The 18048-nt window shown below is 36.6% G+C and overlaps 1 protein-coding gene across 3 annotated transcripts in view; it reads left to right on the top strand.

Moving 5' to 3' along the window:
• ROCK1 (Rho associated coiled-coil containing protein kinase 1) overlaps positions 1 to 18048 on the top strand; it is a 122880-nt gene that overhangs the window by 35674 nt on the left and 69158 nt on the right. For all 3 annotated transcript variants that reach the window (XR_008795528.1, XM_056137909.1, XM_056137908.1), the window contains exons 3-9: positions 3557 to 3657; positions 4396 to 4533; positions 8781 to 8956; positions 10137 to 10221; positions 13014 to 13158; positions 13427 to 13565; positions 16688 to 16779. Coding sequence is in view for 2 of the 3 variants with exons in the window: in XM_056137909.1 (XP_055993884.1) it covers positions 3557 to 3657; positions 4396 to 4533; positions 8781 to 8956; positions 10137 to 10221; positions 13014 to 13158; positions 13427 to 13565; positions 16688 to 16779 (876 nt within the window). In the remaining variant the exon portion in view is untranslated. The remainder of the gene's footprint in view (positions 1 to 3556; positions 3658 to 4395; positions 4534 to 8780; positions 8957 to 10136; positions 10222 to 13013; positions 13159 to 13426; positions 13566 to 16687; positions 16780 to 18048) is intronic.

Genomic DNA, 18048 nt, shown 5'->3' with positions numbered 1-18048 from the left:
TCTGACTCCGCATTCAGGAATCACTTCTGGTGGGGCTCATACTCGATGCCAGTGATGGGTATCCGCTGTGTCCATGCCAGCACTCTACCTGCTGTACTAACTCTCCAGACCAGAGGAATGTGTGTGTGTGTGTGTGTGTGTGTTTCTTTTGTTTTTCACCACATGAACCCCCTTTACCCCAACCCTGTCATAACCACTGTACTTTTCTCTGACCCCTGGGAATAACTCTTGAACACTGCTTGATGTGGCCCAATAAGTTAAAAAAAAAAATTAAAGCAAAGTTTGCCCTTCAGTGGTAGCCCATTGAACTATCTTTCCAACCTTTCTCTTCAGTTTTGAACAGGAGAGAGTTTTGTCAGCTTTTAACCCTGTAGATACTTTTTAATAAACCAACTGAATATATTTATGTGTGTGTATATAGATAAATATAATTTAAGAGAATAGTCTGAACTAGAGATAAAAATTTGGAGTTTTACAAGTTTGGATTTTACAAGTTTTACAAATTTGGATTCTTTTTATTGATTTTTGACACATGTTGATTCAAATGCCAACTTGATTATACATGACTCTAGTAATAAAACTAAGAATGTGTTAAAGATTGGACTTCAAACATGACCAGTGAAATCATACGAGCTCATCTCATTGGCATCCACATCCATACTTCAGTTACTATCAAATCATGCAGAAGAACTTCCTTAACTGAGCAGTTTGGCTGCCAGTTTTAGCACTATTTATTGATTTTTGGTTTGGGTTTTTGCAGGGGAGTAGGGGTGGGGAGTGGGAACCACACACGGCGGAGTTTAGGGCATACTCCAAGCTTTGTATTCAGGAGATCATATGGTGTACCTGGGATCGAACACAGTCAGCTGTATGCAAGACTAATACCCCGCCCACTGTACTTTGATTTTTTTCTTCTTTTAAGTTATGAATACCTGTACTGCTCTCAGCAGTGGTTGGAGGGAACCACCTTAACTATGGCATATTGCTAAAATGTTGCTAGTTGAGATTTTGAGAAAGGGCTCCTATCTGTCATAAAGAAACTAGTCCATGGATCTATGATGGAGAGTTTATAGATTTTATTTGTTTTGTTAGACTATTTTTGGCAAGACAGTTGCTCATGGAAGGAATTGAGACCCATTGGGTAAACATCAGCAATTAAAATACAAGACAAACAACTTTTAGACATATTTTTAACTATTACTAGAAGATTCAGTGCCATGTCTGAAGTTGTAAAAGTATTACCCTCTACGTATAGTTTGCGTAGAACAAGATACAAAATATTTGGGGTGGTGGGTGCTATTAAGCCATACTTAGGGCATTGTTCAGAGCCTATTCCTATCTCAGTGCTGGGGATCAATCCTGGGGCTCCAGGACTGATTGTTCCAGTCCTTTGAGTTATCTCTACAGCTACCAGAAGAGAATAGGTTTTGAAGAAGTTGAGAAGACACTAAGTAAAATTTCGAGTGGAGTCTGCTAAAGATATGTTAGAAATGATGGTAGTTTAAAATTATACATGGTGCATAAAAAAGGCTTAGTTAGACAAACTAATAAAGCACATGAAAACACAAGATATTTAAAGCCTGTAGTTAACTGTGTTAGACATTGACAGGTACTCTTAATTCACATGAATACTGATGATTGAAATTGAATTTTATACCAGACTTAATAATGTTCTTTCATGTCTTCTTTTCAGCTTCTTAATGTGTGAATCACAAGTAATCTCAGATTGCTTCTATGGTTCATATGGTAGATGAAATTAAATAGGTAGCAAGATCTCCATTAGCACACATTTACAGCAGATACATTTTCTGAGCTACAATACAGACTTTATAGCCTGTTTATGGCTCAAAGTCTCCTATAACCAGAGCCAGGAATTCTTTCTCAACCTCATAGGCTATTACATAATGCATTGTCCTGCTTCAAGACTTTAGCTCTTATCTAGAATACATTGCTTTCAAAATTATCTTCACCTCTAGTCTTTCCTTTATTAATTTCATCTTTTAAATACATATTTCCTAAAGTGGTTTAACTGGAATGTAAAATTTGCCTGTATTTTTTATCGTGCTTAATACTTTTCATGGTTTCTTATCCATAATAGTAGTTTCAAAGTTGTCAGTTCCCAGCGGATCCCATAGCTCTCTCAGAGACTGCGTCATGGAAGTGATTAGCAAAAGAGAGCACTTTAAAACATTCATTTTGCATATGGATCTTTATGCTTTAATAAAAAGATTCTTGTTGAGTAACTGATTAAATAGTGGTTTTATTGCTACTGGCCTATAGTTCTGTGCTTTTGCTTATATTGGTACATGGGTACTATTTTCTCTTCGCTTCTCTTCTCACCAACTTATCATTACTACTTTTTTAGGCTTTTTTTTAGGTCTCATTGTTTCCAGAAAGCCTTTTTTAAGCTTCTTCTTAGTAGTAATCATTGGTTAAGTGCTCTCAATATAGACAAGCTTACTTATCTATCTTAGTGTGTGTGCCATACGTGTGTGTGTGTGTGTGTGTGTGTGTGTGTGTGTGTAAGCTTGAACTTTTTAACAGCAGGAGTTATGTTTTAAAGTTACCTTTACAAATATATTTATTTACAGTGATAGATCCAGTATAGTAGATATAAATATTTGGTCAGCAAATTAGTTACTTTATATATGTACATATCTCCATCTTTCTAGGGTATCTTGGAGTAGAAGAGTAATCAAAAATTAACTTATGTTGAAGTATTATCATTATGCTGAATTAATGTTAGCCTTGAGTCAAAGTTTGCTGTTTATTGCTTGCATTTATTAGTTATAAAATGTGCAAACAAAAGCATAAATGTGCATTTGAAAAGACAAGAATATTTTGTGCAGCATTTATTAGGAGTTAGAACTTAAGTTTAATAGGTGTTCTGCATTTTGTACAATTCTGAAATGTGAAGTTTTTCTATGTAATCTCATGCCAGTGTTGACCCATGTGGATTAAAATAGCCCTATTTTAATCTATGACCAAATTAGGAATTAGAACATCTATTCAGTGGGGATTTGAAAATTATTGTAGTTTGTAGCATGACAGGTTTATATAAACAATTGTGATTCCCACTGTTGTTTTGATTTAAAACCTAGGCTATAATAAATGGAATGATATATAAGTATGTGATCTTTTACTGTATTTATTTTTGATACATTATATGTTTTTTTAAAAAAAGGAGTTTTGAAATTGACTTTATAAAAAGAAATTTTAATTTCGTTAAAATATCTACCTATGGTCTCAGATCAAATGTGAGGGGCTTAAAGTACCAGGACCTGATTAATTTTTCTCTTTATGTCATTATAATGGATTTGTTTGCTGAAACATTCTATTAAGCTGTACTTCAAAGAAAACTAAAAGTGGGAATGAATTCAGCCCAGAATTTCAAATAATTCTTCACATGTTGACCATTTCTCTGTCTTATAACTTTGCATGTATTATTATATATTAAGTCCTACTGATTTTTGTTGAATTCCTTTAAAACTAGAATATAAAACAAGCACTCTGTGCTTCAGAGATTTCAAATTACAATTTTTTTCTTTTCTTACAGATAAAGACACAATAAATAAAATTAGAGATTTGCGCATGAAAGCTGAAGATTATGAAGTAGTGAAGGTGATTGGTAGAGGTGCATTTGGAGAAGTCCAGTTGGTAGGTTATTTAGTAATATCAAAAGAATCTTTTAAGTTTAATATAATTGTTGGGGAAATATAATTTTTATAGAATTGTTGCTTTAAATTGCCCTTGATATTCTTATTTTGGTGTGGAAAAGTATATGGTCAAATATAGTAGTGCTGTGAAGTGTTTTCTGCAAACACCCATAGGTGAAGATTTCAAACATTAGATGAGTAGGGGATGTGGCTCAGCAGTAAAATATGTGCCTCGAACGCATGAGGACCTGGGTTCATTCACTGTAACTTAAAAAAAAATAAAGTCCTCATATCAAATAAGAAATCTTTACTCTTAATGCTTACATTATCTAAACTGCTTTGGAGTTGTAAGTTTTATAAATAGAAGTCAGCATAGCACTGTAGCACTGTCCTTCCATTGTTCATTGATTTGCTCACACCAGTAATGTCTCCATTGTGGGACTTGTCACTGTTTTTGTCGTATCTAATACACCATGGGGAGCTTGCCAGGCTCTACTGTGCAGGTAGGATACTTTTGGTAACTTGCCAGACTCTCCTGGAGGGACGGACAAATTGAACCCGGGTCAGCTGCGTGGAAGGCAAACACCCTACCGCTGTGCTGTTGCTCTAAAATACAAATAACTAGGTCAATAATGTAAAAATTATTTAATAAGGTCTTAAAAAGATTTAATTTTTCAGGGAAATGCTCAGCTTTAACTATTCATGAAATGTTCATTATTTTATGTTTTCCATTTTAAAGGTAAGGCATAAATCTACCAGGAAGGTATATGCCATGAAACTTCTAAGTAAATTTGAAATGATTAAGAGATCAGATTCTGCTTTTTTCTGGGAAGAAAGGGACATCATGGCCTTTGCTAACAGTCCTTGGGTCGTTCAGGTATGGTTTTGCTATTGTTGATATTGTTGCTAGTCTCCTTAGTAACTAAAATGTAAGAAAGTTGGTTTTCTTGAACAGTAAAAGAGAATAATGGATAATTAGAAAATGGTCTTACCTTTTTAAAATAATGAAATTTGATTTTATTGATTCATCTCTAGGAGGAAAGTACACCCAAATCAAAGAAGGTTTCTGTAGAATTTAAATGTTAGGAAAATTAATCTGCTTTGATTTAGGGGAAGTCATGTTTTTATACTATAGATACTTTTTATACTGAAATTAAAATTTTTCTTCAAATATGAAACTCTTGTTTATATGTTTATTTGTTCCATTTAAGTTGTGGAGAGGAATGGGAGAGTTAAGGAAAAATGAGTTAGCTAGAATTCCAAATTACATTGTGTTCATTGGCTGTAGGGTTTTCATTTAAGAGAAAAGTATACTATAAGTGAGCAATTGAAGGTTTTAGTCTAGTTTTGACTATCTGTGAAACTATGGCGAAAGTATTTACTTCTCTAGGCCTTAGTTTACTTGCTCATAAATGTAAATTTTGGGTTAGATTGCCTCTTGTCTTTTTCTCCCTTTTCTAGAGGGGTGGGCAAAGAGTTATTTATGTGAAAGCCACCCCTAGGGAAGGTGTCATTATTTTTGTGGAAGCCACATGTGGGCAGTGATTAGGGGCCCACGTGTTATCAGGGATCAAACTCAGGACTTTATGCCTCTGCTCTACTACTTGATCTATCTATCTGTCTATACACACACACATATATATGACTATATATGTGTGTATATATATGTATATTTATATATCTCAAGACCCCCTAGATTAGTTATATTCAAACTTCATGGGAAGTCTTTAGGGCAAGCAGGAATTAAATAGGTTATAATTCTGGCATTTTAATTTCTGCTTCAACTAGAGGGTCTCTGTTTTGTTTATCTTACAAATTGGAATCTTTATGTAAGGTTTAATTTCAGGATAGTTGTCTTATGAAAAACTAAATGGTGGGTATAGTCCATTTATAAATTTCTAACATATATTTTATGATTATTTTCTGTACAGCTTATAATGAAGCTTATTTTAAAAAGCATACTGGTTATTAGAATAAAATGGTTAAGGAAGATGTTTAAGATTTGCATGCTAAGGGCCTAAGACATGGTATAGTAAGTAAGGAGCTTACCTTGCACACAGCCAGCCCGAGTTCAATCCCTTGCACTTCATATGGTCCCGGGAGCCCCGCCAGGAGTAATTTTTTTTTAAATTATTTTTATTGGTGAAACACCATGCGATACAGTTGTAGACTTACAAATTTTTGTGCTTGGGTTTCAGTTATACAATGATTGAGTACTCATCCTCCACCAGTGCCCATTCTCCACCACCACTAATCCCAGTATCTCTCCCACCCCCCATCCCACCCTACCTCTGTGGCAGGGCATTCCCTTTTGATCTCTCCTTTTTGGGTGCTGTGGTTTGCAAAAGAGGAATTGAGTGGCAATCACGTTCGGTTTATAGTCTACTTTCAGCATGCATCTCCCATCCTGGGCGGATCCTCCCAACACCCTTCATTTGGTGCTCCCTTCTCTATCTGAGCTGCCTTTTCCCTTAGCTTGTGCAGCTTGCCTCCAAGCCATGGCGTAAACCTCCTGGTACTTATCTCGGCTATTCTTGGGTGTTAGTCTCCTATTTTGTTACTACATGTTCCCCAGATGAATGCAATCTTTCTATGTCTGTCCCTCTCTTTCTGACTCATTTCTCTTAGCATGATACTTTCCATGTAGAACCACTTGTATGTAAATTTCATGACTTCATCTTTTCTAACAGCCACATAGTAGTCCATTGTGTAGATGTACCAAAGTTTCTTTAACCAGTCATCTGTTCTCGGACACTCAGTTTCTCTCCAGATTCTGGCTATTGTAAACAGTGCTGCAATGAACAAACAAGGGCAGATGTCACTTCAACTGTATTTAATTCTTGAGTACAAAGCCCTCAGCACTTTTGGGTGTGGGTGTGGCCTCAGAACAAAACATTTCATAATAAGACTTTATGCTTAAAAGTCTGCTGGACGGCTGGGAAGATAACTCAGGGAATGGAGTGCATGACTTTCATGTACAGGGTCTCAGTTTAATTCCTGGCACCACATTGCCCCAACTCCATTCGCACTGACCAACAGGTGGACCCAGCATTGCCTGCCCAAGCCACCTTGCATCATAGTACTTAAGCATGAACCATCTCTATAATTGGTTGGGTACCACCAGGAAAGGCCCCCAAGTCACTGTGTGCACTCATTTTGGAGTCCCCTTACAAAAACCAAAAAGGAAAGAAAATGGTGGGATTGGGGTTGCGGGGAGTAGACCTGGTAGTGCGGTGCTCAGGGCCTGTTTCTGGTCAGGAGTGACCCTTGGAGGTGCTTGGGGAAGCATGTGTAATGCGGGTGATGGACCTGGGTAGCAGCATACTCGGCATGCTTCCTATTCTATCTCTCTGGTCTGTTTTTATCAGCTATGTTCAACAGGGTTCTTGGCTTGGCAATAATGACTTTTTCTCGAAGTAAAATGTTTTATCTAGAGAAATATATATACATATATATTCACACACATTTAGGGCTGGAGCGATAGCACAGCGGTAGGGCGTTTGCCTTGCATGCAGCCAACATGGCCGACCCGAGTTCGATTCCTCCGCCCCTCTCGGAGTGCCTGGCAAGCTACCAAGAGTATCTCGCCCGCACGGCAGAGCCTGGCAAGCTCCCCGTGACGTATTCGATATGCCAAACACAGTAACAACAAAGTCTCCAATGGAGACGTTACTGGGCCCGCTCGAGCAAATCGACGAACAACAGGAGGGCCTTTACCTTTTTACCTTTTCAGGTTGAGGTATTTAGTCTCCTAGGTAAATGAGCCTTATAACTTTGAGCCAGCTGTTTCTGTTGTCAAAGGCTGCCCTTTGCATTTAAGATTTTTAGCAGAATCCTAAAACCTACAGAACCCACAACACAATGATAACAACAAAAAATGTGTTCCTCTTCAGGCATTGTGGAGTCTCTCCTGGGGTGAGGGTGGGGCTGACTATTATCTCTAATTGAGAACCTCTGACAGAGGCAAAGTTGTGATCTATTGAGACTAAAATATTAACATACCATGATTTTTAGGGCAAGTTTGGAGGTTATGTTAGTGGGACTTTATTTTTGATACATCGTCTATAAATAGGGTGAAGTAAAATTATCAAAGCTTCTTTAGTTACAAATGATAAAATTGTATACTTTATTCTGGGATATCCATGAGATGACAGTTTCTTTTCCTTCTCCAAAATATATTTTTAAAATTAAAAAACCATATGTAGCTAAAATCATACACTTGAAAAATAGAACATAGTTATTAAGGCATAAATAGAAAATCTAGCTATCATCTTTTTAGAACTTGTTTTTCTTCAGTTCTGATCTCACTTTTACTTAAAATGTCGATTCATAAATTTGCTTTTCTTCTGACTTTAACCCTGGTCACGTAATATGTCTATATTTGTTATTCTGTTGGATTTGTCTCAGTGGGCTTTACTCTTCTTTTCTTTTAGTCACTGCATTCTTCCTGCTGCTTTATTGGCTGTTATTGCTCCCCGCCAACTGACTTATCATTTATTGAGCATCTGTTGTATTGTTTTTTTTTTAACAGTTCTGAAGGACATTTCATCTCTACGAAGTATACCTCTAGTTTATATATTTTACTTTATGTCTATTCATTAAATCTTAAATAGTTGCTAATTTCCTGACTGGAAAGTCAACATGAAAGTCAAATAAGATGTTCCTTTCTTTTTAAAGGGATTATAGGTGCAGAGGCACTGATGCATTGCTTCCTTACACAGATAAGGAATGACTGAGACTCATTTATTAAACTTCTTGAGACTTGTGGAGTCGATATAAATTTTACAGTACTGTGCAGATTAAATTGTAATTACAATATATCTTTGTTCAAGACATTCTTTCTTGAAATTACTGCGAAATTTTTTTCAGCTTAAAAAATTCAGTTTATATTGATAGAGGGGTGTAAAAATCATCCTCAAACTCTTCAAAGATACTCATCTATTAGATTCTTTATGTGTGTTAAGATCTTCTGGTACTTGTTGGGGGTTTTTTGTTTTCTTTTGTTTTTTTGAATACTTACGATTACAATAATTTTATTGTTGTAATTATGTTCATTGTTAGTATTTTTACACATTCTTAAACAATCTTGCTTAATTTTAATTTGTATTTGTTTACATTTTACAGCTTTTTTATGCATTCCAAGACGATCGTTATCTTTACATGGTAATGGAATACATGCCTGGTGGTGATCTTGTAAACTTAATGAGTAACTATGATGTCCCTGAAAAATGGGCGCGGTTCTATACTGCAGAAGTCGTTCTTGCATTGGATGCAATTCATTCCATGGGCTTTATTCATAGGTAAAAATTTGAATGTCTTGAATTTTATTTGTTTCTAAGAGAAACTGAAAAATACTTAAACCTTACTTGACCTAGCCTTTCCCACTTAAATCCAACCTTGTCTCCTCCCATATGACATGAGTGATGTTTCAGAATTTAAAACCTTCAAAAGTTTTAACATTTTAATATGATGATAATATGAATGTGTTCTTTAACATCCTTTAATCTTGATTATGTATCTTTAATGTAGAATTCTAAAAATATGTACCAGAGTGTTAGACATTTTTCATGTACAAGATAATTTGGTTTTGATTTCTTTTTATGTGTAAAATTGAAATATACAAATTTTCTTAATTAGTAAATTATATATAAATTGCATACATTTATCAAATATTAATATATAAATCTATCAATGTATAAGTTAATCAATATATAAGTTAATTTATTAACAAATCAATACTATAGGAATATATTAATTAAATATTAACATTAATAAATGAATGTAATATATATTTAATAAGTATTAAACATCTATAATATATAACATACATATATAATTATATGTAAATTATATGTGTTTGAAGAATAGCTTCATTTATTCTGCTGTCACCATTTGAATCCAGTGTATATTTACAGGGGCACAAAGATGGAAGTAACTCAACCCAGTCTTGGGTATATTCATGCATTTATCTGTCTTGTATGTTTAAGTTGTATTTTTTTTTGTTGTTGTTGTTGTTTTGTGGTTAGTCTCTCTCAAATAATTTTCTTTTCCCTGAAGCAATCAGGCTGCTTAAAAGGGAAGGGAGGGGCTGGAGAGATTATAGCCTGTAGGAAATTTGTGTTGCTTGCTGGTTGACCTCCATTCTGTTCTCACCCCATATTGTCCTCTGAGCCCTACCAGGAGTGGTCCCTCAAGCAGTGTCTGGAGTAGGCCTTGAGCACCTTAGGTGTGACCAAAAAATAAAAGAAAGGGAGTATTATAGGAATGTTTTCCCTGAGACATTAGCATATGGAAGAGTTTTCATAGTGATGATTAATAGATGTAGATAGAAAGCTTATGAGGAGTATATATAGATCAAAGGTGGCCTTATCTGGATTGAGTGAGAGAATTCATGGCTTTAAATTAAACTGCTTCATCTAATTTTTATTGGCATCTTACTTGTTTCAGAAGTACTTTACTATTTTTGTTTTCCTTCCTTAGAGATGTGAAACCTGATAACATGCTGCTGGATAAATCTGGACATTTGAAGTTAGCAGATTTTGGTACTTGTATGAAGATGAATAAGGTTAAATAATTAGATTTTAATTTTTTTTTTTTTAATTAGGATAGGTGATTTCTAGAAAATACCGTAAGAATTCACTAACTGTCTGGTCTTGCACAGAATTGATGTGCGTTGTTTTATTTTTTAAATAATTTCTATGGTCTTAATGTTTTAGTAGTAATGTGTGGGGATCTTTTTCTCTTGGTTAGGATAAATTGAATTTCTATTTACTAGTTCTTTATAGCAACTCTGTAATTTACAGTATTAGAAATAGAGTTAGCATAAGAATCACTGAATATTAAATAATGCCAGTACTAAAATTAGGTTTTCTAAAAATTCTATTTCAATTATATGTGTCACTTTAGATGTCTTACTTAGTTTTCTTTCAACATGTAAAAGATCTTGTTACTTTGGGAGTAAGACTTAAGGCATCCATTTTTACTATTCACATTATAAATGACATTTGCATAGATAAGGAGCAAGTCAGCTGCCTTTTCTGAATTTGTGTTTAGGACATCACAGAACAATAACCATGAACCTGTATTTATTATTTTAAAAGAAAATCTATTGGTTAGAGAGAAACATTATATGAGATCCTTTGAAGTAACATAATTCTGTTGCATTTATACCAACTGAAATAAATGACTAAACTGTATAGCTTTTGTTTTGGAAAGAGCATTAAAATGCATTTTTGGGGGCTGGAGAGATAGCACAGCGGGTAGGGTGTTCCCCTTGCACGCAGTTGACCCGGGTTTGATCCCCAGCATCCCATATGGTCCCCTGAGCACTGCCAGGAGTAATTCCTGAGTGCAGAGCCAGGAATAACCCCTGTGCATCGCTGGGTGTGACCCAAAAATTAAAAAAATGAATCCGTTTTTGAACCTGAGTGCTCAAGAACAGACAGCTATTTATAGAACCTTTGGTACATCTACACAATGGAATACTATGCAGCTGTTAGGAAAGATGAAGTCATGAAATTTGGTCATGGAGAGTATCATGTTAAGTGAAATGAGTCAGAAAGAGAGTGACAGACATAGAATGACTACACTCATTTGTGGAATATAAAATAACATAATATGAGACTATCACCCAAGGACAGTAGAAACAGGGCCAGGAAGATTGCTCCACGGTTGGGGGCCTGCCTCTTATGAGCTGGGGGAGGAGGCAGCTGGAATAGAGAAGAGATCACTAAGTCAGTGATGGTTGGAGGAATCGCTCAGGATGGGAGGTGGATGCTGAAAGCAGATAAAGGACCAAGTATGATGGCCTCTCAGTATCTATATTCCAAACTATAATGCCCCAAAGTAGAGAGAGAGTAAGAAGGAAATTGTCTGCCATAGAGGCAAGGGGTGGGGTGGGGTGGGGGGTGGTAGGAGGGATACTGGGGACATTGGTGGTGGAAAATGTACACTGGTGGAGGGGTGGGTGTTCGATCATTTTATGACTGAAACTCAAACATGAAAGGTTTGTAACTGTAGCTCATGTGATTCAATTAAACAAATAAGTAAAAATGCTTTTTCGGTGGGGTTGCCCACCTAAAGTCAATCCCTCACACCCCATATGGTCCACCAAGCCCTATCAGAAATGATTTTTTTTTTTTTGGCTTTTTGGGTTACACCCGGCGATGCTCAGGGGTTACTCCTGGCTTTGCACTCAGGAGTTACTCCTGGTGGTGCTCGGGGGACCATATGGGATGCTGGGAATCGAACCAGGGTTGGCCATGTTGGATGCGTGCAGGGCATACGCCCTACCCGCTGTGCTATCGCTCCAGCCCCAGAAATGATTCTTAAGCACAGAACCATCTCCAGATATGGCCCCCAAAACACCACAGAACAAAATGCATTTTAGGTAAATATTCATTGTGCTTAGCACTCTCAAGCCATTTTCCATATGCATGCTCTCTGGTTCACTACTCTTACTTGTACAGTCAGTTTTTGTATAGTCTCTTCAAGGTTTCTGACATAGTTAAATTGAATGGCAATTAACATTTTTCATTATTATTATTCATATAATTACTGTGAGATACACAGTTACAAGATTATTTATGATTGGGATTTAGTCATACAATATTCATCCCTTCACCAGTGTACATTTCCCATCACCAGTGTCCCCAGTTTTTCTCAGAGCAAGAAGAAGGCAATTCTAATTTTCAAAATAATCATTCTATTTTATCAGATTAGTTATTAGTACCTTGATCTATTTGCATCGTTTATATACTTCTCTGCAATGGAGATGGTTTTTTAGATTGAGAAAATGGGAATAATGCATGGTTACAATGCTTCTCTATATTAAGGTGAAATAAAAATCACTCAAATATCCATAATACGTACAGAATTAAAGAATATTTTATATGTGCATATATGTATATATATGGAGAGAGACAGTACTTGGGTAATAATAATGAAAATTGTAAAAATCACTATTATATCCATAGCATGATTGTGGATATAGTGGGTTTAATGTGTGTGTGTGAGAGAGACAGAGACAGAGAGACAGAGACAGACAGAGGTATTGATCTGTTTGTTTTTGTCAAGTTTGCGTTAGATTTTATTATATTTTATAGCCAGATGAAATATTTTACGATATTTTGAGTTCTATGGGTTGTACCAAGAAAAATTATTTTAGGGTGCTGGAGCAATAGCACAGCAGGTAGGGCGTTTGCCTTGCATGCAGCTGACCTGGGTTCGACTCCCAGCATCCCATATGGTCCCCTGTGCATTGCCGGGTGTGACCCAAAAAGGAAAAAAAAAAGAAAAATTATTTTAAATATTGGAGATTTTGTATCCTAATCCAAAATTTGTCTTTCGATTCTTTAGGAAGGTATGGTACGATGTGATACAGCAGTTGGAACTCCTGATTATATTTCCCCTGAAGTATTAAAATCTCAAGGTGGTGATGGTTATTATGGAAGAGAATGTGACTGGTGGTCAGTTGGGGTATTTCTTTATGAAATGCTTGTAGGTAAGTAAAGGAGAATTTTATGTACCTATACCATAGTTTGCCAACTTACTCCTTGACTTCTTCTGATAAAGTATAAATACTGGTTTTATTTGTAGGAATGTTTTGTGTGTGTGTTTTCAGAAACTAAAGGCTTAAAGCAACTTTGTGGTGGTATTAGTCTTTTATAAAGTGTAATTTTTGTTTAATTGATATTTAATCTTTAAACATTAATTTTTATCTTTGAAACAGATTTTTAAACTGTTACTGTATTTTCCCTATCTACATTTAGGTGATACACCCTTTTATGCTGATTCTCTGGTTGGAACTTACAGTAAGATTATGAATCATAAAAACTCACTTACATTTCCTGATGATAATGACATTTCAAAAGAAGCAAAAAATCTAATTTGTGCTTTCCTTACTGACAGGTAAATATATAATCTTATCATTAATCTTTTTACCAGTTAAAAAAAGTTTTCATTTTGCTGCTCAGATTTTATACCCCACCCCACCCCCTACCCCCCACCTTTTCTTTTTCTGTTTTGGTTTTGGTCCAGACCTGGCTCTGTGCTCAGGAGTCATGCCTGGCAGTATTCAGGGCACCATATGCAGTCCTTGGATTTGAACCAGTGTCATTCATAGCTGTATGCTAGGCAGGTACCATAACCTCTGTACTGACTCTCCAATCGTTTAGGTTTTTAAGGTCTATTTCTGATTTTCTGTATTTGAACAATGGCAATTAATAATATTGCCATTCACAAAACCATTCATGACAGTGAAACCTAATATAATTTTGTGGTTTTCTTAGGATAACTTTTCTCAGTTCATTTACCTTAAAACATTGACTAAGCCTGTTTTTTTCTCTTTTGTGGCCACACCCCAAAGTGCACAGGAACCATGCAGTCCTGGGGATCAAACCTAGGTCTCCAGCATCTAACACTCTGAACCATTTCCTCAGCTCTTCCTAAGATATTAGTATAATATGTAATGGCTCCTCAGCTCTTCCTAAGATATTAGTCTAATATGTTATGGCTAGATCAGATGATTTGTAAAATTTAATTATTAAATTTGTAACTTAGTTATTAAGTAAAAAAATAAGAGTATTTGTGTATATGTGTATGAGCTTTCTTTCAGTAGATATTTTCTAACAAAGGTAGCAATTTATTTTTATTCCCTTTTACCTTTTGTAATTATACTTGCTGTTATTGCAATAACAGAGGTTGCACCTTTTTTAACTGTGATACTTATTGGGTGCTGTACATAGCTTGTGGTTCTTGCCTGTTTATCAGTAGCATGCCTTGAGGTTTACAGTCTTTTAATTGTGTGCCTGCACATGTGGTTACCAGGGATCACACTCATAGTTGCAGCTTACATGGTATGATTGTGGGAAGTTCACTCTTGCTTACACATGTGTGCCCCAGAGATTGCACATCCTGACTGACTGATCTTTTCAGTTGCATTGCTTGCTGAGAGTCGCATACCTTTTTGTAGTGTTAACACACACCTAGCTGTGGTGCAGCTCAGAACTGCTTGAAATGCCAAGGATTGCAAATAGCAGAGCTGCCAAGAGCTTGCTCAGTACACATGAGACACTAGGGGTTTGAACTCATGACCATGTATACGTATGCATGTGAAGTAGGTACTTTAAGCCCCTGTGCATTCTTGAGTCTGAGCTTTTTTAGAAACACATTAGCATTGTTGAAGTTAGAGGGTATCTTACAATCAGTGGTATGTCCTTTAATTGGTTACATGTTTTTCTTTTGGCAGAAAAACAGTGATGCTTCTTACAGTTGATGTCATGTGATATAAGATTGTATTGTATCATCGAGCCTTAGTATAAAGCAGGGCTTAGTTGTTCATACCAAACAAAGAAGAATAAAAACGGGACTAGGAAATGGCTTGAATGGCCAAGGATGGTAGGCAAACAGTTCAGTTCCTGTTTCTGCATATGATCTCCAGAGCACATTTGGGTGTGACCCTAGTGGTCCCCCAAGCATCACTGGCAGAACACAGCTGGGTATGACTTTTTCAAAAAAAGAAAAGAGAAAATATAGCACTGAGGTTAAAGGAGACAAGCAAGACCCTGAGTTTGATCAAGTTCAGTAACACATAGTGTCCTGAGCATCACAGAGTCTGACACTACTCTGGTGGCTTCTGAGTACCAAAATAACAAACCTGCAAAACCTGGTCAATCATCGCTGAAATGGCCCCAGGCCCTAGCATTGCTGTAGGTGGTCCCTATTAAAATAAGGGCAAGAATATTTTTAATTTCTTTCTTCTCTGGTTTTTGTGCCACACCCAGCGGTGCCTGGGGCTTACTCCTGGCTCTGCAATCAAGGCTCACTCCTGACAGGCTCAGGGGTCATATGAGGTGCCAGGTATCGAACCAAGGTTGGCCACATATAAGGAAAGCACCCTACTGGCCATACTATCACTCTGACCCCGTATTTTTGTTATTATGGTGGTGGTTTGTTTTTGTTCCTTTTGGGCCACACCAACAATGCTCAGGGCTTATTCCTGGCTCTATACTCAGAAATTACTTCTTACTGTGCTTGGGGGACCATATGGAATGCAGGGCTCCAACCTGGATTGGCTGTATGCAAGGCAAGTGCCCTACCTGCTGTGTTATCTCTCCAATTCCTCCCATTCCCCCTTTATTTAAAGATAAATATGTGAGTTGGGATTTTGGCTCACTGGTAGAACACTTGCTTGCATGTAGCTGACCTGGGCTTGATCCCTGTCACTGCACACACACACACAGAATTGAAGATAAATATGTGAGCTGTTACATGTACTAATTAAATAATGTATGCATGTATCAAATTTAAGGTCTTTAATTTCAGAAAACTTAAATTTTGTCTATTCTACCTTCATTAAATTGGAAAGAGATTTAATTATATATGGTATATGCCAAGTAAACAGTTCAGAGCTCTAAAAAATATTTATTTCCTATTTCCATCTAAAGATTGGGGCTGGAGCGATAGCACAGTGGGTAGGGTGTTTGCCTTACACGCAGCTGTCCCGGGTTCAGTCCCTGGCATCCCATATAGTCCCCTGAGCACTGCCGGGAGTAATTCCTGAGTGCAAAGCCAGGAGTAACCCCTGAGCATTGCTGGGTGTGCCCCAAAAAGGAAAAAAAAATTAAAGATAGTCATTGTTGTAATATTTGCAGGGTTCAGTGACAGATTGTATTTCACGAATCACGACCATCCTGTTATTCGTCGATTGCCTTGAGCAGGCCCTAGTAATATCTCCTTCATCCTAGCCCTGAGATTTTTAAGAAAGTGCTATATTCAAGGCTCTTTAGGAGAATGAGACCCATCATTGTTACTGGTATCTGGCATATTGGGTACGCCATGGGGAGTTTGCCAGACTCTGCCTTGTGGGCAGGTTACATTCAGTAGCCTGCCAGTTTGTCTAAAGTAGGAATGAGATAATAAGATGTCATAATAAGATGTATTTACCTGCATAAATTTAGTTTGTGTCTGCAATAAAACTGTATAGGTTAAAATAATGACCTATTATTCTTTTTTTCTTCCCTCTTACACAGAGAAGTAAGATTAGGGCGAAATGGTGTAGAAGAAATCAAACGACATCTCTTCTTCAAAAATGATCAGTGGGCTTGGGAAACACTTCGAGACAGTAAGCTATTTTTTTCACGTATTATAGTGAATATTTAAAGTAATTGTTAGTAGTCTCTTGAAACTGCTTTGCTAATATATGTATACAGTTGTTGCCCTTTATCTACAGTTTTGGTTTTTTTGTAGCTTGAGATACTTTTGGTCAGTCACATTCTAGAAATATACTATTGTATTTTGAGAAACAGTGAGAGGGAAAAACTACTTTCACTAACCTTTATTATATCATTTTAATCTTTCATTATTAGTTTTTGTTACTCTCTTATTATGCCTAATTTATTTATTTTTAAATAGTTTCTTCACTTTTTTTTTTTTTTTTTTTTTTTTTTTTTTTTTGCTATTTGGGTCACACCTGGCAATGCACAGGGGTTACTTCTGGCTCTGCACTCAGGAACCACTCCTCGCGGTGCTCAGGGGACCAGATGGGATGCTGGAAATTGAACCGGGGTTGGCCACGTGCAAGGCAAACGCCTTACCTGCTATTCTATCACTCCAGCCCCTTCTTGTGCCTAATTTATAATTAAACTTTCTCACAAATTGTTATTTGTAGAAAAGATAGTATATTTATTATATGTATTTATAAGAAAAAAACATAATATAAACTATATATAATATGATTCAGTAATATTTATGGCTTCTGTCATTCACTGTGGACTGTTGTATAAAGTAAGTAAGGCCCTCCCGTTGATCATCGATTTGCTCGAGCGGGCCCAGTAACGTCTCCATTGGAGACTTTGTTGTTACTGTGTCTGGCATATCGAATACGTCACGGGGAGCTTGCCAGGCTCTGCCGTGGGGGCGAGATACTCTCAGGAGCTTGCCGGGCTCTCCGAGAAGGGCGGAGGAATCGAACTCGGGTCGGCCATGTTGGCTGCGTGCAAGGCAAACACCCTACCGCTGTGCTATCACTCCACAGACTGTTGTATACCTGATAAAAATATGGAATAAACAAATTATGGGAGAATTGGATTGATAGTAGAGGGCAAGTCACTTACCTTAGCATGTGGCTGCTCCAGATTCAATCCCGTCACCCCATATGGTCCCGAGTGATTCCTGAATACAGAGCCAGGTAAGCTCTAAACATTCAAAACAAAACAAATACTACATGGCTATAGTCTAGTCTAATCTAATTATAAAAGAAATGTTTGATAATATTAGGCTATTATATTGTTCTCTCTCTTATGTCCCATTCAGGATACTAAGATAAAATATTAAATACCTGTAAATAGTCGTTTAGGTATTATTAGTATTTAATAGTATTTCATTAATAGTA

The sequence above is a fragment of the Sorex fumeus genome, unplaced genomic scaffold (genome assembly GCF_029834395.1).
Source record: "Sorex fumeus unplaced genomic scaffold, SorFum_2.1 ptg000128l, whole genome shotgun sequence".
In the NCBI taxonomy this organism is placed as follows: domain Eukaryota; kingdom Metazoa; phylum Chordata; class Mammalia; order Eulipotyphla; family Soricidae; genus Sorex; species Sorex fumeus.
Note: the sequence above shows the minus strand (reverse complement) of the source record. Positions and strands in the feature narration are given on the sequence as shown.